The 23642-nt window shown below is 41.9% G+C and overlaps 1 protein-coding gene across 1 annotated transcript in view; it reads right to left on the bottom strand.

Moving 5' to 3' along the window:
• NALCN (sodium leak channel, non-selective) overlaps nt 1–23642 on the bottom strand; it is a 288158-nt gene that overhangs the window by 38487 nt on the left and 226029 nt on the right. Inside the window, exons 17-25 of the mRNA XM_081302231.1 lie at nt 22807–22880; nt 8577–8678; nt 8069–8138; nt 5391–5482; nt 5185–5307; nt 3123–3179; nt 2773–2893; nt 2545–2676; nt 1454–1621 (exon numbers count right to left, since the gene is read on the bottom strand). Coding sequence (XP_081158357.1) covers nt 1454–1621; nt 2545–2676; nt 2773–2893; nt 3123–3179; nt 5185–5307; nt 5391–5482; nt 8069–8138; nt 8577–8678; nt 22807–22880 — 939 coding nt within the window. The remainder of the gene's footprint in view (nt 1–1453; nt 1622–2544; nt 2677–2772; nt 2894–3122; nt 3180–5184; nt 5308–5390; nt 5483–8068; nt 8139–8576; nt 8679–22806; nt 22881–23642) is intronic.

The raw sequence follows: 23642 nt of genomic DNA, 5'->3' as shown, positions 1-23642 counted from the left end.
GCAGAGGTTTTTAAAGATGATTGGGCTTTTCTGACTTGAAAATCATCACTTTGATATATTTTATTTAATGAAACAAAGAAAAATGTTTGAATAACTCCAATGTGCCCAATTAATGGGTTCATATCCTTCTTGGCAGAGCATAAATTGGAGAGACAGTGGCTTCCTTTTCCTGTAGGCATGAGGGAGTTGTGCCCTGAGGATGCAGGATAATTCAGTCCTGGGAAGCAGATCTGTTCATCAACTCGTGCTCCCTCTGCTGGCCGGATCCTCGGGTCTCAGCAGAGAAAAGTGGCAAAGGGCAAAACGGGAGAAACCATGGACCTGTTCTGCTGACAAGCTCCCTAGGTAATCTACAGCTGCACAGAAGCCTCCTCAGCAGACAGGTGCAAACTAGATTCCCTTCTGAACTCCATCAGAGGTCAAAAGATTCATATACCAACAGGTGAGATCTGTTTCCCTTCACGGCCACTGTGTAAAAAGCCACAGCTTTATGGCTTTGTGCAAAGAAAATAAATAAGAACTTTTAAGCGCACGTGCTCGGGCGCGCGCGCGCGCGCACACACACACACACACACAATTATATGCCCCTAGTAACATCACAGTCTATCTTTAAAATACTTTCAAATCAAATACAACTACAGATGATCTCCCACCATAGGTATGCTTCTAGAAAGCAAGATACAAATGAGCTTATGTAAATCAATTCATGTTTTTCATGCACAAGCAGCACTCATCCATGATAAAAAGAGCTCTTGATCATTCTTTTTGGAAGGCAAAGATCTTTCTGCAACAGATTGCGGGTAATGGGTCTCTTACTTCTCATTTTATCTCCAGCTCTGTTCTAAGAAGTCCCTAAAGCAATATTTGCCTAATTAAAAAGAATGTTCCCCCTATGATCACATTGGTGAGTATTCTTCACTTTATACAGGGGTTTCTTAAAGCATGGCATACCTGTGTGTTATATTTTTTTAAAGTTGTTTTACATTAACACTCCCAGGATCTAGAGACAAATTCTATGCCATGTGCTTTAAGGGGACACATAGGATAAAATTATATGCCTACATTCATTAATGTTTATGAACTAGAGAGGTGGAATCTTCTTATTCTTAATTTCTAGATGGGAAAACTAAAACCCAGAGTAGAAATTAAAGTCAATTTAAGGATTAAGGGGTTAGTGGATGCTACCATTTTGGATCTGCCATTTGTTATACTTTCCAGAGTGTTTCTCTTTGGTTTACTAAAAATGTTCATTGAATTAACTAAATTGACAGAACAGAAGCATTCATGGCACAGTTTCTGCTTGTGTATCTTGTTTTGCTGTTGCCTTTACAACCCCTTGGCAATGAACAGAACCATAGACTTGACTTTCATTGGCAAGACTCACTTTTCCCCCCATCAGCAACATGGCAGAGTTAGACTGGCGAACTGGAAGCAAAAAGCAGCTCTAACATACCAAGAAGATTTCCTTGAAGCCGCTGAAAAGCTCTCGAACAACTTTCCTCATCTGGGGCACCAGTTTGAATATCCGCAGAGGCCTCAGGCACCGAAGAACCATTAGCAGCTGAGCTCCTGACTCAGCGGGCACATTTTGAGGCATCCAACAAAGAAATATCAAGCTCACCTACAGGGAAAGAACAACCTCTGGGACTTAGGCAATTGATCCTCTACTGTCCACGTTTTCTGAGAGCCATGTGGCCCCGACTTTTTATTTAGCAAGGATTCCATGAGTGATATGCCACAAGCACTCAAAGGTGTGTGTGCAGCCAGCTGATTTTAAACAGCGAGCCCAATCTGGGCCTGTTAGAGGTCTCCAAGGAGCCATCACAGGTATATAGAAATGCATGGGGGTGCTTTCTGTGTGTGTACCTCGGTGCATCCTGCTCTTTCTAACTTATCGCACTGGGGGTTCTGCTGACCTAACATGATCCAAATTCATTTTTAACAAGGTTACTAGTATTTTATTAACGATCACAACATGCTACCTGTTACTGGTCACAGTTCTTGTTCCTGCAAAGACATTGATTTCATGGCTTCTTGTGTAGGAAGAAAAATAAAATTTCTTTGAATCCACTTGTGATTCAAGTGGATTCAGTTTAACTGATCATTGAGGAGGCACCTGTCATGGCCCAGTATTCCAGACAAGAGTCCCAACTCAAATGACTTCAGTTTGCTTTTAATAACAAGGGGCTCATTAATTAACAACATGATTTATATGATGCAAACTTTTCTGTATTATAGGAGCCACATGAATTGTGAGATATAAATGAGATTTGCCATTTTAGACCTTATTAACGTATGTCACATTCATACATAAAATTGTGGTTGATTTATTTTAACAATGCAACTATCCACAAATATTTTAATGGTTTTTAATTTAGATAGTAAATGCATGCATCTTATTTGCATATTAATGGACTATTCTATAATCCATTTAAGAATCCGTTATGGCAACTAGACCTCACACATCTCATCTTTGCACCATGAAATGCAGGAGATCTTTACAAAACCACTACATTTTACATTTAGGAAAAAGCAAAAACTTACGAGATAAATAAATATGTCCATTACACCACCAAAGTCCCTGATGACAGCAGTTGGAGTGAAAAACAAGCCATCTGCCATAATCTTCAGATTAAGCTCAATGCTCATGAATATCACAAATACATACTCAGCAATCTGAAATGGCCAAGATGCAGTTAGGTCACAATGAGCAGAAAAATTGCAGGTCAATGTTTTACCACCTAGCTGCGAGCTGAGATTTAGTAGCAGTACCTGCAAAGTAGGTGCGTGCATGACCCTTCGAAAGGGGGATTCGAACATCATGGAAATGCAAGAGCAGATGGTTACGATGATCATGACCCAGTCCAGGTAAGTGACCAGTCCCAGCAAATCACTGTCAAAGGCCAAACAGAATTGAGAAACAACACAAATGCTCCAGAACAGGCTGCCAAGATTCAGAGACAATGGCTTCTGTGATTATTAACATGACTGGCATTTAAAAAAATAAGTCCCCACTTATCAATGTCATTCTAGCAAGAAAATAAAAGAGAATTTCTATTTTTTTTCATGTGGCATAAAATAACTCAGGAAAACTTCAAATGTACATGGAAAATGGAACTTACTAAAGTTGGTGGTACTTTGTGTTTTTCACAGCTCCTGTGACAGGGTCGGTTTTGGATCTGTAAGAGAGAACAAGCATATGAAATTCTGCTACATAGCAAGCATGCTACAACTTGGCAGCATGGTATTTACAAACATCTCCTCTATTTAAAATCTCCTAAAATGCCCTTTATAAAACATGTTAACTGCATGTGACTTCTGAAGAAACAGAACATTAAATTGAAAACATCAACAAATTTGCTATTGAAGCTTATGAAAGTAAAATCTTACATTTCTCAGAGTACTTGATTTTAGGATTGGAGACTTGATAAAAAAAATTTCTGAGTATTACAAAATTAAATTTTGACTTCCATTTTAAAATGCTCACTTAAAATCTTTGCTTTAGTTGTTCAAGAATGTTCTTTATAATTATTTAGTTAGATACTCTATAAATTAGACAAGCGTTCTCCACCCTGATTTTAACTGTGATCTTGTGGAATAATTCATATAGAATTTCCTGGGAGGGGGATTTCTAACTGACTTTTAGGAAGGCTGATGGTCTTTGTGTGCGTGTTCCCAATTACAATTGAGACTTTGTCAGTCTATTCATCTGCGCTGCTGACAAAGGAGAATGTGCATCACACTCAATGAGGTGGAGAATTAGCAATTAGATGTTAACGTGTTTGCTGCCAACAGGATAATTCAAGATGAAAAACCCACCCGGCTCTCATCAAAGCAACGCCTACATTGCCATCTTCTTCCTTTACTCTGTGGAAACTCAGGGGAGTTTTAGTGATTTTTACTCAGATGCTTTAAATTGTGAATGTCTTTCTAGAATGTCAGAAAGAACCATGAAGTGGCAATGAGTCCACGTCCTTGAGACCAAACCTCCATTTCCCGCTATGAGGAGGTCCCTGAGGTCTCCAGCCCTGATGTGTTGGGGTAGTGTGTGTTGGTTTCCTAGAGCTGTGTAACAAGGCACCGCACACTGGGTGGCTTAAGCAATTCCTAAGAAATCAAGAAATGCATTTTCTCATTGTTCCAGAGGCTGGGAATTCAAGATCAAGGCGTCAGGAGGGTTGGTTTCTCCCAAGGGCAATGAGGGCAGGATCTGTTCGGGAATTGCACCCTGGACCTACAGTAGTCATCTTCTCCTTCATGGCTTCACATGATCCTCCTCCACCTGGGCCCATGTCCAGACTTCCTCTTAGAATAAGGAAACTAGTCATATTGGATTGGGACCCACCTTATGACCTCATTTTAACTTTATTCCTCTTTAAATTTCCTATCTCCAAATAAAAACATTCTGAGGTACTGGAGATTGGGACTCTAACATGTGGATTTGGGGGAGTAATAATTCAGTCTATAACAGAGAATAAGCATTATATGCTGCTGATTGCCAATAAAGGTGGTCAGTTTCCTCAAATGATGGCACGGGGAAAGCTTTCTGCAGAGTTCTTAATGTCTTCAGGATATTTACTGACAAAGATTCATTTTATGCATTGGCTGCCTGAGCAACTTGGCTTAGGGCTCCACAAATACAGTGCTGTTCGCTTTTACCCTCCTGATAGCATCTCTTCTCCTTTTCTCCCAGTTGGTGGGGTTGAGGCCATGGCCAGTGGGTTTTCTTCTCATAACAATTGGTAATGGAAGTACTCGTTAACTTTCTATTTTACATTATCCTAGAATAAACTGGTTGGTATATTTTGATCACCAAGAAACTCCAAGTCTGACAAAAGATGTGGACAACGACCCCCCATCTGTGAATCTCCCTTTGTTTCAGCATTTTCAAAATAAGACCCAGAGTTAATAACATTGATCTAAATGTCTTGGACAACTGTGAAAAGGCACAAATAAAAATGGCTGTCAAGGGCTTTATCAAAGTGAGCTTCCTACAAATGCTAACTACTCGCAACCTTTGCTTGCCACCCAGTCAGGCGCTGGGCAAAGAGGAGCAGCGTGATTAATTAGCCCACAGTTTATTTGGTGACCCCATTAGGATTACAAGTCTCTTCTCCTCCTGTGACAACACCCCTGCTGTTCCCGAGACCCAGGCCACACACCTGGCTGGAACAGTGTACTCACGCGTTGAAGCGGGCGCGGACCACCACGCGGCACAGGTTCCTGAACCTGTGCTCGCGCCCCACGATGAACAGCGGCTTGTCGAAGTACGGGTGGTTCTCTCTCAGCTCCTCTTCCTGCACTTTCCTGGAGGGGACATAGGGAGAGGACGGTGAAGGGCATGTGTCGGCGCTAAAGTGACGGCCATGGATCACTGTAGTGCGCCGTACCTTTTCATCTCCGCTTGCTCCTTTTTTTCCTGAATCATCTTTATTTCGCTGTCTTCTCTTTGTGCATTTCTGTATCTCACTGTATTGGAGTGCTAGGAATAAATCCAGGGCAGGCATGTCACTACAAAAGACTTTTCTTGAAGGCCAAAAATTATTATTATGCTTAAACATTGAAATCAGCATCTTCGTATATATAATCATGTTATGTACAACTATAATATATGGCATGTATGTAGCTACTGTATATAATAAATATATAGCATGAGGTACACACACACACACACATATTTATATAGTTAAATGGTCACAATCATTTTAGAAAAGTTATTTTTCCCCTAAAAAATAAAGCATTCAGCACATATTTATCACAAATCCCATCATGTGCCAAGTGTGATGTTCTAGTGCTGAGGATCTGTCAGGAGGAGGAAAAAACACATACAAAATACCTGTTCTTGTGGGATTGATTGTCTAGTCAGGGGAGACAGATTTAAAAAAAATAAAAATAAGTGTGTTAGAGGATGCTTAGTGCTCTAATAAAAACACAAAGTAGGTAAGAGGTAGAGAGTGCTGGAAGCTGTAACCTAAAATAGGTCACAGTGGAGTCAATATAAAGGTGCTATTTGAGGGAAAGACCAGAGGGAGGTGGGGGTGCTCATCCCCAGGATGAACAGTGGCTTGTTGGAGTACGGGTGGTTCTCCCTCAGGGTGCAGGCTTTGGACAGCTGCAGAACCCTGTTCTCCTAGGGGGAAAAGGCCTGGTGTATGGGCTTGGAAGACCCAGGATGCCAGTTGGGGAAGAGCCCAGAGAACAAGGAGCTGATAGGAAGAGACAGTCCTGAGGGTGTGGGAGCGGGTCAGGCAGGGCCTGGACGGTCCCTGTATGGACAGAGCAGGAGGTGGGGAGCCACTGTTCAAACACCTGGAGAGGAGACCCCATAGAAAGCATTCCTTAGATTTAATCATCTGTGTCTACTATCACTTAGAATAGGTGGAAAAGGTTAAACTTTCTCATTTTAATGTCTGCTCTCGTGGGAGAAAAGACATGCTAAGGCCATCTTATGCAATAACTGAACCCAACAACATTTTGCCATGGAGAAGACGGGGATGCATTTTGTTACAGGTCTCAACAAGAAAAGGTCATTGAGGAAGAAACCAGCCTCTGGAATTAGCACTTTTCAAGCAGGACCTCTGTTGTGTGTATTTCAACACATATTTTCAAAGACACGTTCTAATCGATGTTTCTGTAGACTGCAAATTTCCATTGAATCATGTCAAAGGTAACTGCTCTCAAGAGTGTTGCCTCTGAATTTTCCCGAGGCAACTTTCTCCAGGCAATAGGACTGAATCTGAAGTGCTGAGGGCACAGACCCTGGGCTGGATCTGACCACAACTCTGTGTCAACATGGTCGTCCATCAGAGAGAGCCCTGGATATGCGGAAACAGAGCCCTGCGCCAATTCCAATTGTGCTAATAGGACAAAGACAGGGGTTCTCGTCTCCTGCTTTTAGTTCTCTCTTTTACCTGGGATGCTTAATGAGGACAGTCTAAGATGCTAAAGTAGCATCTTCTAGGGAGTGAAAGCAGTAACTCAACATCACAGAACCTCTGCAGAAACAGGAGATCAGTGGAGAAAAAGCAAAACGAGGATCAGAGGATCAAAACCCCATGCTTGGCTGGCTCTCTGGGTGAGCTCGCCTTTCTCCAGTGCCATGCTTGGCTCTGAATGTTCCTGAATCTGCCTTCTCAATCCAGTTCCCAGACTCCAACTCAAGAGTCAGAGCTTCACTGTGTCTTTCATGGTCATCTCAGCACAGCCAGCAGCTGGATGGCTTGCTCCTGGGCTTCTCTAGATGTTTCACTCCTCTGTTTAGGTCTCTGGGATGGTGCAGGTGGTCTGCACTAACCATTTTATCTAAAGTCCCCTGAGATCAAATCTCCACCTTTAACTTCTTTATATTACTTTACAGAAGAAAGCAAACCTGTCGCTGCACTAGGCAGATGGAAGAAATTAAGATCACTCTCAGAGATCCCATGAACTGTTCACTTGCTTATTATCTGTGACCTTGCCTAGAATGTGGGTTCCAGGAAGGTCCTGAGTCTGTCTTCCTTCCCCACTACTTCTTATCACTTGGAACCGGATCCCACATGAAGTAAACACTCGGTCAGGATTTATTATGTCAGTCAATACACACACAAGAGACCTAGAGTCTAAAAGTAAAGAAATTCTTGGGAAATTCTGTGTAATCTTTGACATAAAACATGATCATAGAAAAAAATTTATCTCCTCCTGGGTAAATCTCTGAAATTATAAACACTGGATCTAGATTCTAGAATAGTTGGAACTTGGTAAATATTCAGAGATAATAATGCAAATTATTTATACAAAATGCTTTAAATGTTTTTAATTTTAGTCCAAGATAACTGATCCATCACTTTTGTCTGTGTTAACCAAAACATGTGCCCTGTGTGAGATATCAAGATTCTTCTACGTCAGTGGTCACTTTTCAGTGCCTGGTCATGTCATTTGTTTTCTGAGCTCCCTGAGTTCTTCTTGTATGAAGTCTTAGGGAGACATGGCAAGATGGTAGACAGATCCAGGCCCTAGAATCCTTCAACAGTTATTTAGATACACTGACATATCCCTGCTTCCCAAATCCACAGCATTGCTTAGAACTTACATCTTGAGTCAAGGTTTCAAGAGACTTCCCCCTGCTGATCCTCTGGCTGTTCGATCCATGTCTTAGTGACCTGAAACAACCACAATCAACTTGTCAGTGGATCTCAAGATCAAATATGGAGTTTTAAGCAAAGACCAGGATTAAACAACAACAACAACAACGATTTTTCTGACACACCATCAAAAATGCCTCACTTCTATTTTACAGCAAAAGCTTATAGTATATCCAAACGCCGGTGATCCCCTCTAACAAGATTTCAGAATTTCTCCTTCTGATCTTAAAAGTCAGAATTTGACTATCACCAAGGAAAAGGTTTTTGAGTAAAGGTGTTTTTGTTTGTTTGAATCTCGAATGAGATTGCCAGTTTCACTGTTGTGACCACCAGCAGATAGAATTCAGTTCCTCGCCCGTCGCCCGCCTGCTACCCAGGGCTGAAGCTACACAATGCTCACTCCTGCAAAGCCCCTTTCCTTCGGGTCTCTGAAGCCCGTCTTCCTGGAGCATTTACCTGCGCTCTTGACGGATGTGATGCTGCACGCTGAGAATCGACCTTTCCTTTGCCGGTTGCCCCTCGAATGATCCACTCAGCATGCGCTGTCGAGTGCAAGCTCTGGGAAGAAAAAGGAGCCTGAGATAAATTCAGGATTTGTACACTTGAAATGAATAATACATAACTGCTCGTTGCTCTTGTTAATTTTGAGGCAACACCAATGATAATGCAAAATGCAGCAAACTATATATAAAAGGAAATGAACTCTAGGCTCATGTCAGGACCACTCACAAAGCAGAAGCTTCCCAGCTGTAAAGAGGATCTGGAAGATAAATAGAAAGCTCCCTCTCTGGCCCCTCTTCCTTCCATCCCCCAGTAAAAAAGAATGGCAGGGCTTCTATCAGGATTCTGTGAGCGGCAAGGCCAGTCTACCCACAGACAAGCATGATGTAGGTTTTGAATTTAAACAAGGAGGTTTCTAATAAAAGCCCTGAGGGAAGGATTTGGCCAGCCAGGCCACTGGAATGATGAAATACATGTTCCAAAGTATTTGACAGAAACTTAGAAAAGCAGGCAAGCATCAAGTTAGGGGCAAAAATGAATTATAAAGAAAAATAAATCTGGAATTATGCACAACAATGTGAGTTTACTTAACATTCCTGAACTGTGCACTCAGAAGTAGTAGAGATGGTGAATTTTATGTCATGTGGCTTTTCCCCAACAATCATAAAAAAGCTGAAATTATAACCCAGAAAGATATTAATGTAAAGCCTCTGGCTTCCTGGTAACCAGTTACCATTTTCTTTGTATTCTCAAAAGCCTGAAGATTTGAAAATGTATTTTCCTTAGACCACAACTGGACTGGTATTAATTTCAGATTTTCTGACTAACGAAGACAGTTGTGACCTAACAGTTGTGGTGTCAATGATTTTGGTGACAAAATAAAATTTCTTCTTCAGAAAGCTCTCCCCAGTGGGGAATGACAGGAATGAGGTTGGGTCAAGTGGAAAGAAAATAACCCAGGGGGTTAAGACCTGTGTAACAGACATACACTGTCACTAACGAGTGGGATAACTTTGGGGCTCAGTTTTTCCTTATTGGTAGAATCAGGACAAGGTTGACCTCAAAGATAACTCACTAATGTCAAAAGCAATGGTTTTGTGACATGCAGATCTTATGATGCCATATTTGTTCAACACTTCATCTCAGGTCCTTTCAGCCCTTGTCTTCCAGAGGATTCCAGCCCACTTCTAGAATGACTTGAAATTCTTACTGTCTTCTCAGAAGTAAGCTTTTGGGGAAAAGACTGTGTATCTGCTTCCTGTAACCAAAACAGCAGCTTTTATGATACCAAGTATGTACTTAAGTACTTAAAAATGTAGATGAAGGTAATTGTGGCGAACGACCATGAAAAATCAGTCAAATTCAATGAACGTAAATACATTAGTGGGAAACAAACCCCAAGCTTAGGAAACAGCAGAGACCACTTTGGGATAAAGTCCAAGTCAACACTTCATTGAAAAACAGAACTTAGACATTGACAAGAAGAGATTGTGCTTATTTTAAGGACTAGAATGACGCTGTGTAAGAGGATGCATTTGTAAGTTGAGGTGAAAAAGTAAAATACAATCTCGTGTTTATGTATATTCAGCTATTTCTTGACCAAAGGACTGAAGATCGTGAAGCCATTTTGAGGAAATCTATTTCCTCAATAGATGGCATCCCCTGCCATCTGTGTGAACCATCAAGACTTATCCTTCAGCCTTGGTCTTGGGAACTTGTCATTCTTGGATCACAAGAGTCTTCCCCAAAGCAGTTAAGACCATTAGGCCTCAAATATAAACACATCCAACTTGATTGTAACACACCTGTTTGGGTGCAAGGACCTCTGCTATACGGGAAATGGAGGAGGGTGACTGGTTTGGGGCAGCATGGTTTAAGAGCTGCTGGTCGTTTGCCCAACAGCCCAGTCTGAGAACACCTGGCATTTTTGTTGTCCCTGAGTGGCCTCTATGAAACCTGTGAAGACCCCTTAGAGAAGGCCCTCTGTAGAGAGCACAGCCTCACCATGAGCCCCTTCCATCTCTTTCCACAACAGCATGGTAAAGTCTGCTGAGAAAGTCACCCTTTTCCTCTTTTGATTCATTTCATTCCTTCTGCATCTACAGAATTCAGAAAATGGTATAAAAAGCGCTGGAGTTTCACGCACATGTGAATCACACAGTCTGTTCTCTGGAAGACTCATTCATTGAGGGTGTGGGGGTCTGGTTTTTAGCTCTATCCTGCAATCAGAAAGCCTGAGCTTCAGCCGACTAAGGCCTCCTGAAATGAGTTATGGCAGACACATTCACTTTAACTTTCTTTCCTACCACTTTCTTCTATGTTCAAACTACCATTTGCTAGAATGATTTCTGGATGGTTAGTGGGGAATGCAGGAATAAAACGCCCACTAACTCTAGGTCTTTTCATGAGCATCCAGCTGGATCCTGTAACCAGTGACATTGGAGCCAAGCATCAGCTCCACCACTGCTTCCTCAGTAGGAGGGTCTTGTCCTGAGCAGAGCTGCTTGTCCACCTTCTTGTCCCTGGAGCTCCGAAGGCAACCTGGATTCTGAGCACAGTGAAGTCAGGCCCACCACACCCACCCCAGTCACCATGTTGGAAATCAACTGGGCACTATAGGCTTCCTTCATGGCTGCCCCGACTCTCTCTGATCACCTGTCTGGCCCCCACCCAGTGTGCTGCCTCCACATGCATGCAAAATCAGAGGTAAACAGTCTCCATCTCCCTTCATCAGTCTCTTGTTGAGTACAGGACAAATGCTCTGATATGATTTTCCCACTGACAAGAGCTGGGGCTTTCAAAACAAGAAACTCCACAGATAAATGCTGGGGTGCTTTAGCAGAAAACTAATTAGCAAATTGCTAACTAAGCAACTGAGTGAAGGAAATGGGGTGCATATGAAAGGAACTGCATTTGATGGTCCTGAAGACTGTTTTCTTGGTACAATGGAGGGATAGTATTGAAACTAAAAAGCACTATGCACTCTCTTTCTATATATCTTTAATAATTTTCCCATAAAAGAACCAGTGATGATACAGGCGAGACCACTTTGTATAGAAATATAAATGCCTCTAAAAACATGTGGGAAAACCTACTTCCATATAGAGAAGACCAGTTCCCTGATGGATGAGGAGATTCTGCAGGTGGGGAGGTAAGTCTGGGCTTGGCTGGGAGCAGGAGCACAGTGTTGAGAAGGTGGCTTTGCAACCCTTTGGCCCCTTACAACACTGCGCGGAAAAAGGCAGAATGACTGCCACATCAGCACGTTTCTGCCACAAGAAGCAGCCTCACACCTAAGCCTTTGTCACACTTTTTGGTCATGAAAAGTATGTTGTTATTTTGGAAAATAGCAGAGTTGTTAGAAAGTTGTTTACTTCAATTGGACACAGTCAGATTTCCTAAGGGGTTACATATATTCTAATGTGCCAAGGCTCAGATGCATTAGGATTTTTGGAAGTAAATATGATTTATTATATACAAGTATATATAGTAATCCAAATTATAAAGTTTGATACAAATGGGTTCTGATAGGTGACATAAGGGAGGGATGAATATTTCCCCTGCATGGAAGCACTAAAAAAATGATGTGCGATATCCCATGTTCCTGCAGCGTCCTGGTAACCATGCTTGTCTAATGCTTCCAGTATTTTGTCATCATCAGTCAAACCCCTTAATAGTCTGTGAGTTCTTGAGGGACCCGTCTATCACTCATCTCCGAACTCCTAGGAAATCCAGTTCCTGGCACTCCAGCTGCTAATGGGAAGAATGAAGAGGCAAAAAGGCTAAAGAAGGTGTTAAGGAGAGGAGAGGGAGGGAGGGGGCTCTGCAGGCCCCTGGAAACTTGCAGGTCCCGTGGTTCAAAGCACACAGTAGGTTTGCAGCGTAGCTGCTGATGAAATGTTCTGCCTTTGTCTGAAAGCCTAATGGAGAAGAAGAGTTGAGAGACCAAAGGTTTAGAACCGCGCTCTCTGACCTGGCTTAGCTGTGGACCTTAGTCACATATTTGCATTCTCTAAATCTCCTTTCTCGTGTGTAAAATGCCGAGAACCGTGATTCCTTTCTTACCAACTTCACAGGGAATTGGGAGAAGCAAGGTCATTGCGGATCACAGTATTTTGGAAATGCTGGTGCTTCATCTAAATGTCCAGGTGCTAGGATTTCCTCCTCTGCTTGGCCCCACGTCATGGTTGATGATCACACCTTTACAGAGCTTTGAGGACTGAGCAAGCAGGTTTGACGGAGGGGTGCTCCGGAAGGCCAGTTCCTGCTCTCTGATCCACAGTGATGGCTGCTGGAGCGGGTGCTGCAGCCTCAGGAACGGCCCCCACGCAGCCACTTTCGGTAAACACACTGTTTTCTGAGATGAACAGCCCGATACTATTGTGGTAGGCAGGTTTCTGAGACTCCCTTCAGTGACCCCAACCTCTCAGTTTTCATGCTTTTGTGTAATTCCCTTCCCTTGCACAGGATTTAGTGACTTGCTTCTAAGAAACAGAGGGCAACCATGATGGGACAGGTTAGGAAACACTGGGATATCTGGGTCTCTGTCATTGATGCTCCCTTGTCCTTTATTTTTTTTAATGACACTAGGGGTTGAATCCAGGGGTACTTGACCACTGAGCCACATCTCTAGTCCTTTTTATTTTTTATTTGAGCCAGGGTCTCACTAAGTAGCTTAGGGCCTTGCTAAGTTGCTGAGGCTGGCTTTGAACTTGAGATTTTCTTGCCTCAGACTCCTGAGACCTGGGTTTACAGGCCTGTGCCACGGAACCCTGCTCTCTCATCTTCTTGCTTGCTCTGAGGAAGCAAGCCACCACATTTTGAGGGGCTCCATGGAGAGAGCCACTTGTTAGAGGTCTCCAACTAAGAGCTTAGGAGGAACCGAGGCCTTAATCTAACAGCCCATGAAGAACTGAATCCAACGACTCAGGGACACAAAATCAAGCAGTTTCATAGGAGATCCAGAGCTAGAGAAGCCGTACACAATACCCAGACTCCTGACCACAGTCTGAGATGGAAAAGGTGTTTGAATGGTGTTTAAATCACTTAAGTTTTTGAGTCATTTGTTATACATTGATGGGTAAATAAAGCAATTATTATCATGGTCTCAAACCCATCAACTTCCAAATGCTCTTCAGAAAGAGAAAGACAAGCTCAGTGTGGTTTGTAAAGCCTTGTTTGTCACCCTCTAATCCTACTTCTAGTCTCTTCTTTTACAAGAAGGCCCCTCATCTTCTTCAGGCCATTCTCCGGGCCTTTCATTCTTCACATAGACCATACTCCAAAGAGCTTAAGGGAGCAGACACTATCTTTAAAATTGCTCACTATTATTTCTCAGCTCTTGTACGCAGTAGGCGCTCAATAAATATCTGTTGAATGAATGAATCTTGAAATGCTATGAAGATCAAATATTTTAATTTCTTTCTTATCACTTTATGCTTAGGAAGTATGAAAATAATTGCAAAGAAAACAGCTTGTGTCTAGAGTACGCTGCTTAAAGGGGAAGTTGAATGATCTTAATTTTGTCTCTAGTTAGAATACTGTGCCACTCAAGATTAACAGGCTGTATGCCTTACAAGAGATCAGAGCCCAAGACAGAAAGGAAAAAAAGTCAGACATTGCTTCTTGCAACTAGAAAATGTGTAAATCTTCATCTGTGCTGTCTGTCAAAGCTGTTGGGAGAATGTGAAACCAACATGGAGCAGAGCCTCAAGCAGATGAATTCCTTCCAATTTTCTACATTGGAGATTCGATCCATCGCTGAGAATGTGGTCTCCATGTATCTCTTCTTACAGGAATCTGCTGGCAAGCTGAAATGGTGAGTGACTCAGGACTTGAGACTTTTCGTATTTTACCTAACAAATGAGATGCACGCATCATTAGAGCCACACAGTCACAGACTACCCAGAAAAGCACTTGAATGTTCACTTAGGTTATATTTTGCCACTTTAAACTCTCATTAGTATTTAGATGCCTTTTGGTCTCACAGAAGGATTAAAAAAAAGCACAGATCCAAGAAGAAAATAGTCATTTATTTGCTGCTCCAAGAAAAAGCAAAGCTAATGGTATTGCAAAGGCATGCTGTGGTCCTCTGGGGCCATCTTGGTCTTCTCTGGGAAGGACACTGCAGTGTGAGCTCCAAGGCCGTCAATGTCTTCCCTCCATCTCTTCATAGTGGCAAGTGACAGAAGGCCAGTGTCTTAGAAACTCCATCTAGTGGCTTCAGAAAAAAGGGTCCACCTGCTTGGCCCCTGGAAGTGGGAGGCACACGGCTCGGAGTGTCTGGTGAAAAATAATGAAGTCTTTTGTCTTGTGTGCGTGAGGACATTCTCCATCCCACAGGCCTGTGTAATGTCTTTCTTCCTGCTCCCAGGAGGAGAATTACAGCCAGGCATTTTCCTTTTCCCAGTTGGGGTTAATGTTATGCCCCCTCTACCTTTGAAAGGAAAACAAGACGAGGACCCCTGATGATGATCCGAATGTGGGAATATTCTTCAGCAAACACACATTCCCAGTTGCAAAAATATTACCCCTGGTTTCTTGCCAAGCCTTTGAAAAAAACATATGAAAGATTGATTCTTTTTTTCCTCCTCCTCCTTCCATTGCCTTTGTGCTGTGGAATTTCAATTGCCCCTTCTATGACAGCCGTGTATGTATGTATGTATATATATATATATGTAATCTTTTATGGAGGCTGAGGAAAGAGAATCATGTCTTAAGAAATTGTCTCTATTTTCCTTGACATTTCTCCATCTAAAATATTTTTAAATCGGTCCGACGATGATGTTTATGAGAGATCTTTGGAGCTTTATAAAACACCACTAGCTGTTCACAGAAGCAGAAGCAGGGGTCCTCCTTTCTTTCTTTGTCTTCCAGAGCAAGGGTGTGGGAAAATCCACACAGTCTGTAAACGAAAGAGAGAGGCCTGCGAGTCTCCAGTCAGTTTCGCTGTATAGAAAAGTTAGGTTACAGGACGTCATCTGGTATTAGATGCAATTACCATCTAAGGGAATCACAAGGTAACTTTGCAGAGCGTTGCATTGGGGGGAGGAGTTGCTTAATTCTTGAGCTCCCACGAGGTAAAATACTTAGAAGTATTGTTGGTCAAGGTAATGTAATCACATCAGCAGACAACAGGAAAATAGCCCTTCCGTGCTCATGATGTAAACTAGGACTGTGTAACCACTGAGAGAACAGATTATGAGTATTTCCTGGAAATGGCTCTTACCTGACTCCATTGTGATCATCCAAAGTAGAGACAAGGCGGGTGCTAATGGGTGAGCCCCAGATAACGGCCTCTTGCTGAGATGAGGAAAAAGCTGTATCTTTATCAGAGTGAACACCCACTCCTTCCCAAGTCTGCCGGGTCCTGAGTGCATGCATGTGGCTCTGCAGGGGCAACGGCTGTTCGTCCTAATCTTAAATTATTCATCAAAACGTTTTTATCTACAGATATGCAAATACACGGGTGACCAGGACTGCACTGTACACTGGAAATAAACCTTGACTATTTTATCTTTTGCACATGCTATAAACAAAAAAGAAAATCAATCTGTGGGAAATCCATACCTTTGGTACATCTATTAAAATTCAGCAAAAACAATGTCTGAAACCCTACACTGTTCATTGGGGGTGACATTCAGTAACTCAAGGACTGACTCAGAAATGTGTAAGTGAAATGCAAAGATTGAATTTTTACTATAATAAAAGTGAACTTTTGCCAATGTTGCAGAAGCTATGCTAACCAACATTTGGACGGATATGTATTGCATTTTTCAATGATGTAGCACTTCATATTCCAGTGATTAAAATAGTAAAAGCAAGAACCTTGTTAAACTATCTTCCCATCACCACAGCTCTACCTCTCCCGGATGTCACAGAGTTAAACATTCAGTGCGTGGCCTTTTCAGATGGAATTCTTTCATTAGTAGTAGGCATCTATGTTTCCACCATGTCTTTTCATGGCTTGATCAGTCCTTTCTTTTCAGTGGTGAATAATATTCCACTGCCTAGATACCATCTCACCACAATTGGTGTACTCATTCACATACTGAAGGACATCTTGGATGTTCCAATTCTGGGAAATCAGGAACGAAGTTGCTACAAACATCTGTGCACATCTCTGGAGACATTTCTATGTGTGTTTATCTATGTACATGTCTATGGGGACAGTTAAAAGATCAGTGTATGTCAGGAGGGAGAGATGAATAGGTGGGGGATGGAGGTCTTCAGACAATATAATACTACAATGGTAGCTATATGCTGTTTTGCATTTGTTCAAACCTATAGAAGGTACAACACCATGAGGACTAGCTAGTGTAAATTATGGACTCTGATGTTCTCGGTGTATCAAAGCAGGTCTGTTGATTATAAAAAATGCACCACTTTGATAGGGACTGTTGATGGTAGGGAGAGTGTTTCTGTGTGGGGTGGGAGGTATATGGGAAATCGTTATATCGTCACTCAATTTTGTGAATGTAAAACTGCTCTAAAAAATAATGTTTATCACAAATGATTTTCCTTGAAAATCTCTGCTAAAATTCATAGTAGGCCTCCTAATCCATAGGGCTATTATATTAACTTTGGGGTTTATTTAAAAATATATAAATAAAATACTCTCGAAATAAAATATAAAATATTTTGATTACTGCAATTCAGATACTAGCAAAGGAAAATCTGGCAAATGTAATTTTTAAAATGTATAGTGATTTTTAAATATATTTGAATAATATATATGTAGCCTTTGTGGTCAATAATAATAATTCTGTTCAAATGATAAATAAGAGATAAACTAACCTCACATATTATGTTAATTACCCTTAACAACAGCACTCAATTAAAGAGTATTCCTTAGATCTACAAAAATTATCACAACAAGTGCATGTCAAGGGAAATTATGCTGTAAATGGAAATTCCAGAATACCAGTGTCACGGAGACTGGACACTCAGCAAGGTTATAAAGATACCCCTAGCTAATGAGGTTCTCATGGCTGGATGGAACTTTGGAAAGTAATGTACATGTTTAATTATTTTATTTTGACATTTCCCTATTCACTGAGCCTCACAGGGATGATAATGCATTTTTGCTCCATTTCAGAGCTTTGAATTAGAGGAAGTCTCCGTGGAGGTAGTGGGGCATTGAAAACACACTGCTATTTATTTTTGATTTCTTCTGATACAGAGAAAAGGTCATTGCCGTGTGAAGGGAGCCTTCTTCAGTGGAGCTGAACGGCAGAGTCTAGCAACTGTGGATTTTATAATTGAGACAGTGGAACACCCTTCCTCTCACAGTGTTCAGCACAGATGTCTGTCTGGCCACTGGGTCACCTTCACCTAAGCCTTGCAGAATTCGCAAGATGTGCACAAATGGCTCACCATTTTCTCATCAAAGTGTTCTCAAGTAGAGGCAGAAATTCTATTTCTCGAAACACCATTTTTTTTGAAAGTTATAACTGCAAGAACATGAATTAAAGATTATTATGCATAGGAATAGGTGACTCCATCAAAGAGTGACATACATTCTCAGACTCCAGGGCCTTTTCTCTCTGAGGTTTTCCTTCGTGGATGGAACTTCCTGCTTGTGGTAATGTATATAGACACTTTTTGCTGAAATAATATGAATCCTATTTCAACTGGAAGATGGATATTGGCAATGATTCCCCTGAGGACGGAAACTTCCGGCAGCCCCACAGCTTAACCACTGGGAGAGAACCGAGGCCTATACATCAATGGGACTTCCTGTGGAGGAAGGCGACCTGTTACTGTTGGTGCTGTTCCACTGTCAGCTGCAAGCGCGGCCCCCAGATCCATTCGTCTGAACTACAGCTGCTGGCGCAGGCCTCTCCTCTAGACTGTGAGTCGTTCATTCCACTGGTCAACCCATCACCTAAAAGTAACTGGATCATCAAGACTCCCCTCAAGAGAGCACCCTCAAGGTGCTTCTCCCTGGGGCCCAGTAATGCTGGGCACTTCTGGATGTTGTTTCTAAGCCTCAGTTGTACTTTTTATTTTTAAAGGTAATGCACACATATAGTTAAAGACCAAAAGGCCCAAAATGCCCACAAGGAAAAAAAAAGTGTCAGGAGCAGGTACCTGCTGCCTGGTGTGTGTGCTGGACAGCCCCAGAGTCTGCCACCAGCTCTGCAGCTTACCAAGCCCTTACACATTCCCAGCCCCGAGCTAGAGGCATCCTGCTGTTGGAGCAGTGGTCTGCACTGCAGGAAGAGCTAAATCTCACCCCGACCAATCAACAGGTCAGTCAGACGGAACTTTCTGGAAAGTCTCCTCCACAAGGGCAGGTGGGAAAACTGAAGGTGAGATCAGGGAGTTACTTGAGGTGACAGAGGAGCAAGAGAGACACTGCCCAGGGCTCTGGGTCAGGCCTGGTGGCACCCTGGACTCCCACCTTCCATCGAGCGAACTGAGAGTTCACAGACAAATTACCAGTCCACACAGACAGGCTCTGCACACCTCGCCGCAGGGATCTGCCTTGTTTTATTTTCCCCCAGTACTCGTTATTTTGTGGGAGTTATTTTAAAGACACTAACATCTCATACTGGCTTAAAGTTACTTTATCTGCACCCAAATCAGGACAAGTGCCAATCTGTACCAGAATGACTCAGGTGAGGTCCTTTCCCAGGTCTCCCTATACTTTTCTTACCTGTCGCTTGGTGAGAAACCTTCAGAGACACTAAAGACAATAATTCTATGAGGAAAAAAAAAAACATCTAGGAAAGTTGAGGACAGGACACTAAAACATTAGACTCTGCCAGACTTCCTTTACGTGAACCAGGGCAGATTCATCCACCAAAAGACTAAACTGCATCCTGTCTCTCAGCCCTTCCTTCCTTTAAGAGTGCAAATGGTCCCAGAAGAGGCCACTTCCAGGTTCCCCAAGAGCCCTGGCAAGGTTTAACAGGCGGAGGGAAAGCGAGAGCCCAGGGGCCAAAGGAGACAGTGAAAGAAAGCATTTCTTACTTTCCCGCTTCTGGCAGGTATCAGAATCAGGGCCCTGGGGCTGTCACAGATGTTTTCTTTTCTTCTTTCAATTTTCCTCTTATTTTTTTTTTTTATTAGTTGTTGTTGTTCCTGGGAAAACAGCATACAGCAATGCCCAGGGCCCCAATCTATTCATGACTTTGTAACTAAGGGATTACACCAGGAGGCGGGTATGATGCAGGTATCGGCATCATTACTAACATTACTACTAGGAGTGGGACTAGTAAAGTGGTAAAAGTTGGCTATTCCCCCAAAAGGTATCAGTTTACAGAGGCAGCAGCGAGGAAACCATTTTTACAAATGAAACAGGAGGCAATTTTCTAAAGAATCAAATTTGTATTTTGAATAGATTCTAGTTTTTTTTTTTTCCTCAAACTGTAGCCTTTTGTGTCCGGTAACTCACAGGGCAAAGTAGCCAAGAGCGTAAGGAGTTCTTCTCATTTTGAAGTGTGTGGGATGTCCTAAAGTACTTTGTATCTTGGTATCCCTCAAATCATACAATTGTTGGGCAGGTTTGAGGGGGGTCCATATTCCCTACGGCGTTTTAAATGTTTTCTTCACATACACCATAATTTTATTTCCCTCCCCCCAATTTTCTAAACTTCTGTACCTTTACAAATGGACTATTAAGGGCTGGGGTTGTGGCTTAGTGGTAGAGCGTTTGCCTCACATGTGTGAGGCACTGGGTTTGAATCTCAGCATCACATATAAATAAATGATTAAAATAAAGGTCCATCAACAACTAAAAAATATTTTTAAAAGTTGCCTATTAAGTTTCCCCCTTGCCATGTTAAACAGAAGTAAAGAATGCAATTCCTGGCATTACGATGTATTGAATAGGATTTTTAAGCAAACATGGACCAGTTTCATCCTTACAATTCACTCAAATGTGTGACATTGGGCACTACTGAGTCTTTCTTCATTGTCAAACCAATCAACAGAACCTGTCGGAAAAAGTCTAACTTTTTTTTTTTCAAAACAAATGACATGTTAACACGTTCCTTGTGACAACTCTGTGATCTCAAATGCCTGACTCTAAGGTAGGTGAAGTCTGGAAGGAAGCTTCCAATTAAAGGTCACCTGGAAAACAATAAGGCCACGCCTCCTGGAGATAGCCCCGAGGGGCCTGCCCCTTCCTTGTGTGGCCATCCAGAGAACCTCAGTCCCCGTCCCATATCGTAGTTCCTGGAGGGGTGAGTTTCACCATTCTCTTATAAACTGATGGAGGTAAAGAAAGAAAGGGGGTTTGTTTTCAGCTTTCTGTCCCTGTGACCAAAATTACCCGAACAACTTAGAGGGGGCAAGATTCATTTTGGCTCATGGTTTAGAGGTTTCAGTTTATGATCAGTTAGCTCCTGCTTTGGGCCTGAGGTGAGGCCGACATGGTGAGGAAGGACACGAAAGAGGAAGCTGTCAGCTCATGGAGCTGGGAACTAAGATAGATGGATGGATGGATAGACAGATAGATGATGGATAGATAGACAGATTGACAAAGAGGAAAACGCCAGAGACAGGAGATAGTCCTTAAAGGCATGTCCCCAGCCACACCTCAGCTGCCTACAGTCAACACCTCCTCTCAGTAGTCCATTCAATTCATTGATTCATCACATGGGTTAATCCACTGGTGAGGTTGAAGACTGCCCAAATCCCCTCGCTGCTCACTGCTTCCCTGGCAAACAAGCCTTAACAATCAAAGTTCTGGGGACATTCCAGACTCAAATCATGACAGGGTGGAGAAGGAAAGCAGCAGATTGGTTACAAGGTGTGTGCCCAGGGAAGTGAAGCTGTGGATATGTTTCTCACAAGAACCAGTGTCTGCCTCTGCCTGGGAAAGTCACAGGTACCCTAGGTACAGCTCCATCTCTGGAGGGAAGTTGTTCTGGACCATTGGGGAAGGTCAGATGGGTCTGTCGGACTCAGAATATTACAATTCCCGGGGAGGGTTTCTTCCCACTGAGAGGAACAGCACATTTTTCTGTAGAACCCTATCATAAACTTGTCTGGTACAGGTGAGCTTGAGTAATGATTCTGGAGATTGACGCAGTCAAGGCAGACCTCATGGCATGTCTCCATGGTAACAAAAGGGTGGGGTGACCAGCCAGACAGACAAACTCAGGTTGGGACCCAGACTGTATATTTCAATGAGACCTTTTACATTTGTCTCTTCATATTTTGTGGTGAAGAGATAAATCCTAAGTATTTATTCTCATTTTGTAAAAGTTACTGCAACTCTGTGCATGAATGTTCACCAATGGAGAGGGAATTCATATGACACAGTCTTCATTAGGTAGAATATTTGTTTTTTACACACAAATTTCAGGTAACATTAAAATGCAAATGTAGTTCTCATATATACTTAGCCTTATTTTCTCGTTACAGGCTTCTGAGTTACAGTAATAGACAGTCCAGGCAAATGCTTTCATGACCATTCCTAGGAATGAACCTAGTACCTGAGTCTATCTTCTTCCACTCACCTCGAGTTTGGAGAGACCCTCCTGGTATGATATGTCTGTTCACCTTTTCAGCCCTCCTACCTTCAACTCCAAATATCTGGTTGTGCCATTTACATGTGTTCACACAATATACGCAGCAATAAGTGATATTCCAAATGCATATGGATTTTATACTGATCAAATTACTCTGTATTATAACATAGCCTTATATGTTTAAATAAGTTTAATTTTTCTTATTGATACTTCACTTCAAGACATGTTTTAGAAGTGGCATTAAAATAATGACATGTTTTCATAAGCATTCTAAGATGGGTATGCTTTCAACTCTTAATAGACTTTTAATAACTTGATTAGTAGATTAAAAATCATAATTGCTTTAAAAGTCTGACTTGCTTACCATTTTTTTTCCAGATCATGATTTTTCCTTTAGGTATCACAAAAGAGGCTATAAGAATAATGGTTATTTAAATATTTTTATAAATGTTTTTATAATTTATGTTTAAATACATGAAAGAAAGAAATGGCCTAATTTGCTAATGAAATACTACTTTTTCAGCAAAGACATTAGTAATGTTGTTGACATTGTATATAAGTGTATACTTACTCAAACCTACTATCTAACAGAAAGTATGTTTGTTGATCCACAGAAAATTGAAAATTGGTTCACTTAAAAAAACTCTTTTTTGCTTAATTCTACGTATGTTTGAGCATATATCAACACTTATTGGTTTTACCTTAAGATTTTAGTGACCGCAGTCTCCTTTTCCAGAAGGTTCCTTGCTCTGATGCTGAAAACAGACTTGCGAAGCTGAAAATTATAAAATCATAATTTTAGTTTTGGAATGTAAAAGAATAACATACTGAAAAATCATTAGAGAGATGACATTATTAAAACATGAAACATGTTTTTCACTAAAGCTTCATTATGTGATTATTCTACAATTTCATATTCTTTTCTATTTTCATTTTCATTGGAGCAAAACTGCAAACAATCTTGTGGGGCTGCATTTCCACAGTTGTGGGATGATGCACAGGCTGTGTGTCACTGGTAATGATGCTTCCCTTTCTCTGAAGAGGTTCTTTGGTTTCCAAAGAACTTAATGTGAGACTAATGTTGGACTCCTCATTCACTATTACTTAGAAAAATGTTCTCCAATCCACAATCCCAGTGCTTAGCCTGGGATCCAATACTAATCTGAACACTAGTTGAGGAGTTGCTTTGTCTATTAGCACAGGAGCAAATGAGGGAGGCCTTCGAGGTTTCCCCCAAGTTAATGCTGGTAAAACTATTTCAGAGAAGAAAGAGAACGAGAAGCACACCATCATGTCTTTGGGTAGATTCCCAAGAACAAATAACCCAAAAGTGTAACTCCAGCAGTCAGACTAGACAATGACCTGCTCGTTGTCATGGAGGGATAAGGTTTCCTCAGCACTTTGCACCATATTGGTGACCAGTAGAAAGGATGGATGGGAGCCAGAGTTCTTGGACTTTAGAATTGAACAGCCCAGTAAGGCAGGACAGAGCAGGACACTTGATTAGGGAAAAGTACAATATGGCGGATGGCCAAGA

The sequence above is a fragment of the Spermophilus citellus genome (genome assembly GCF_964194105.1).
Source record: "Spermophilus citellus genome assembly, chromosome: 1".
Lineage (NCBI taxonomy): Eukaryota > Metazoa > Chordata > Mammalia > Rodentia > Sciuridae > Spermophilus > Spermophilus citellus.
Note: the sequence above shows the minus strand (reverse complement) of the source record. Positions and strands in the feature narration are given on the sequence as shown.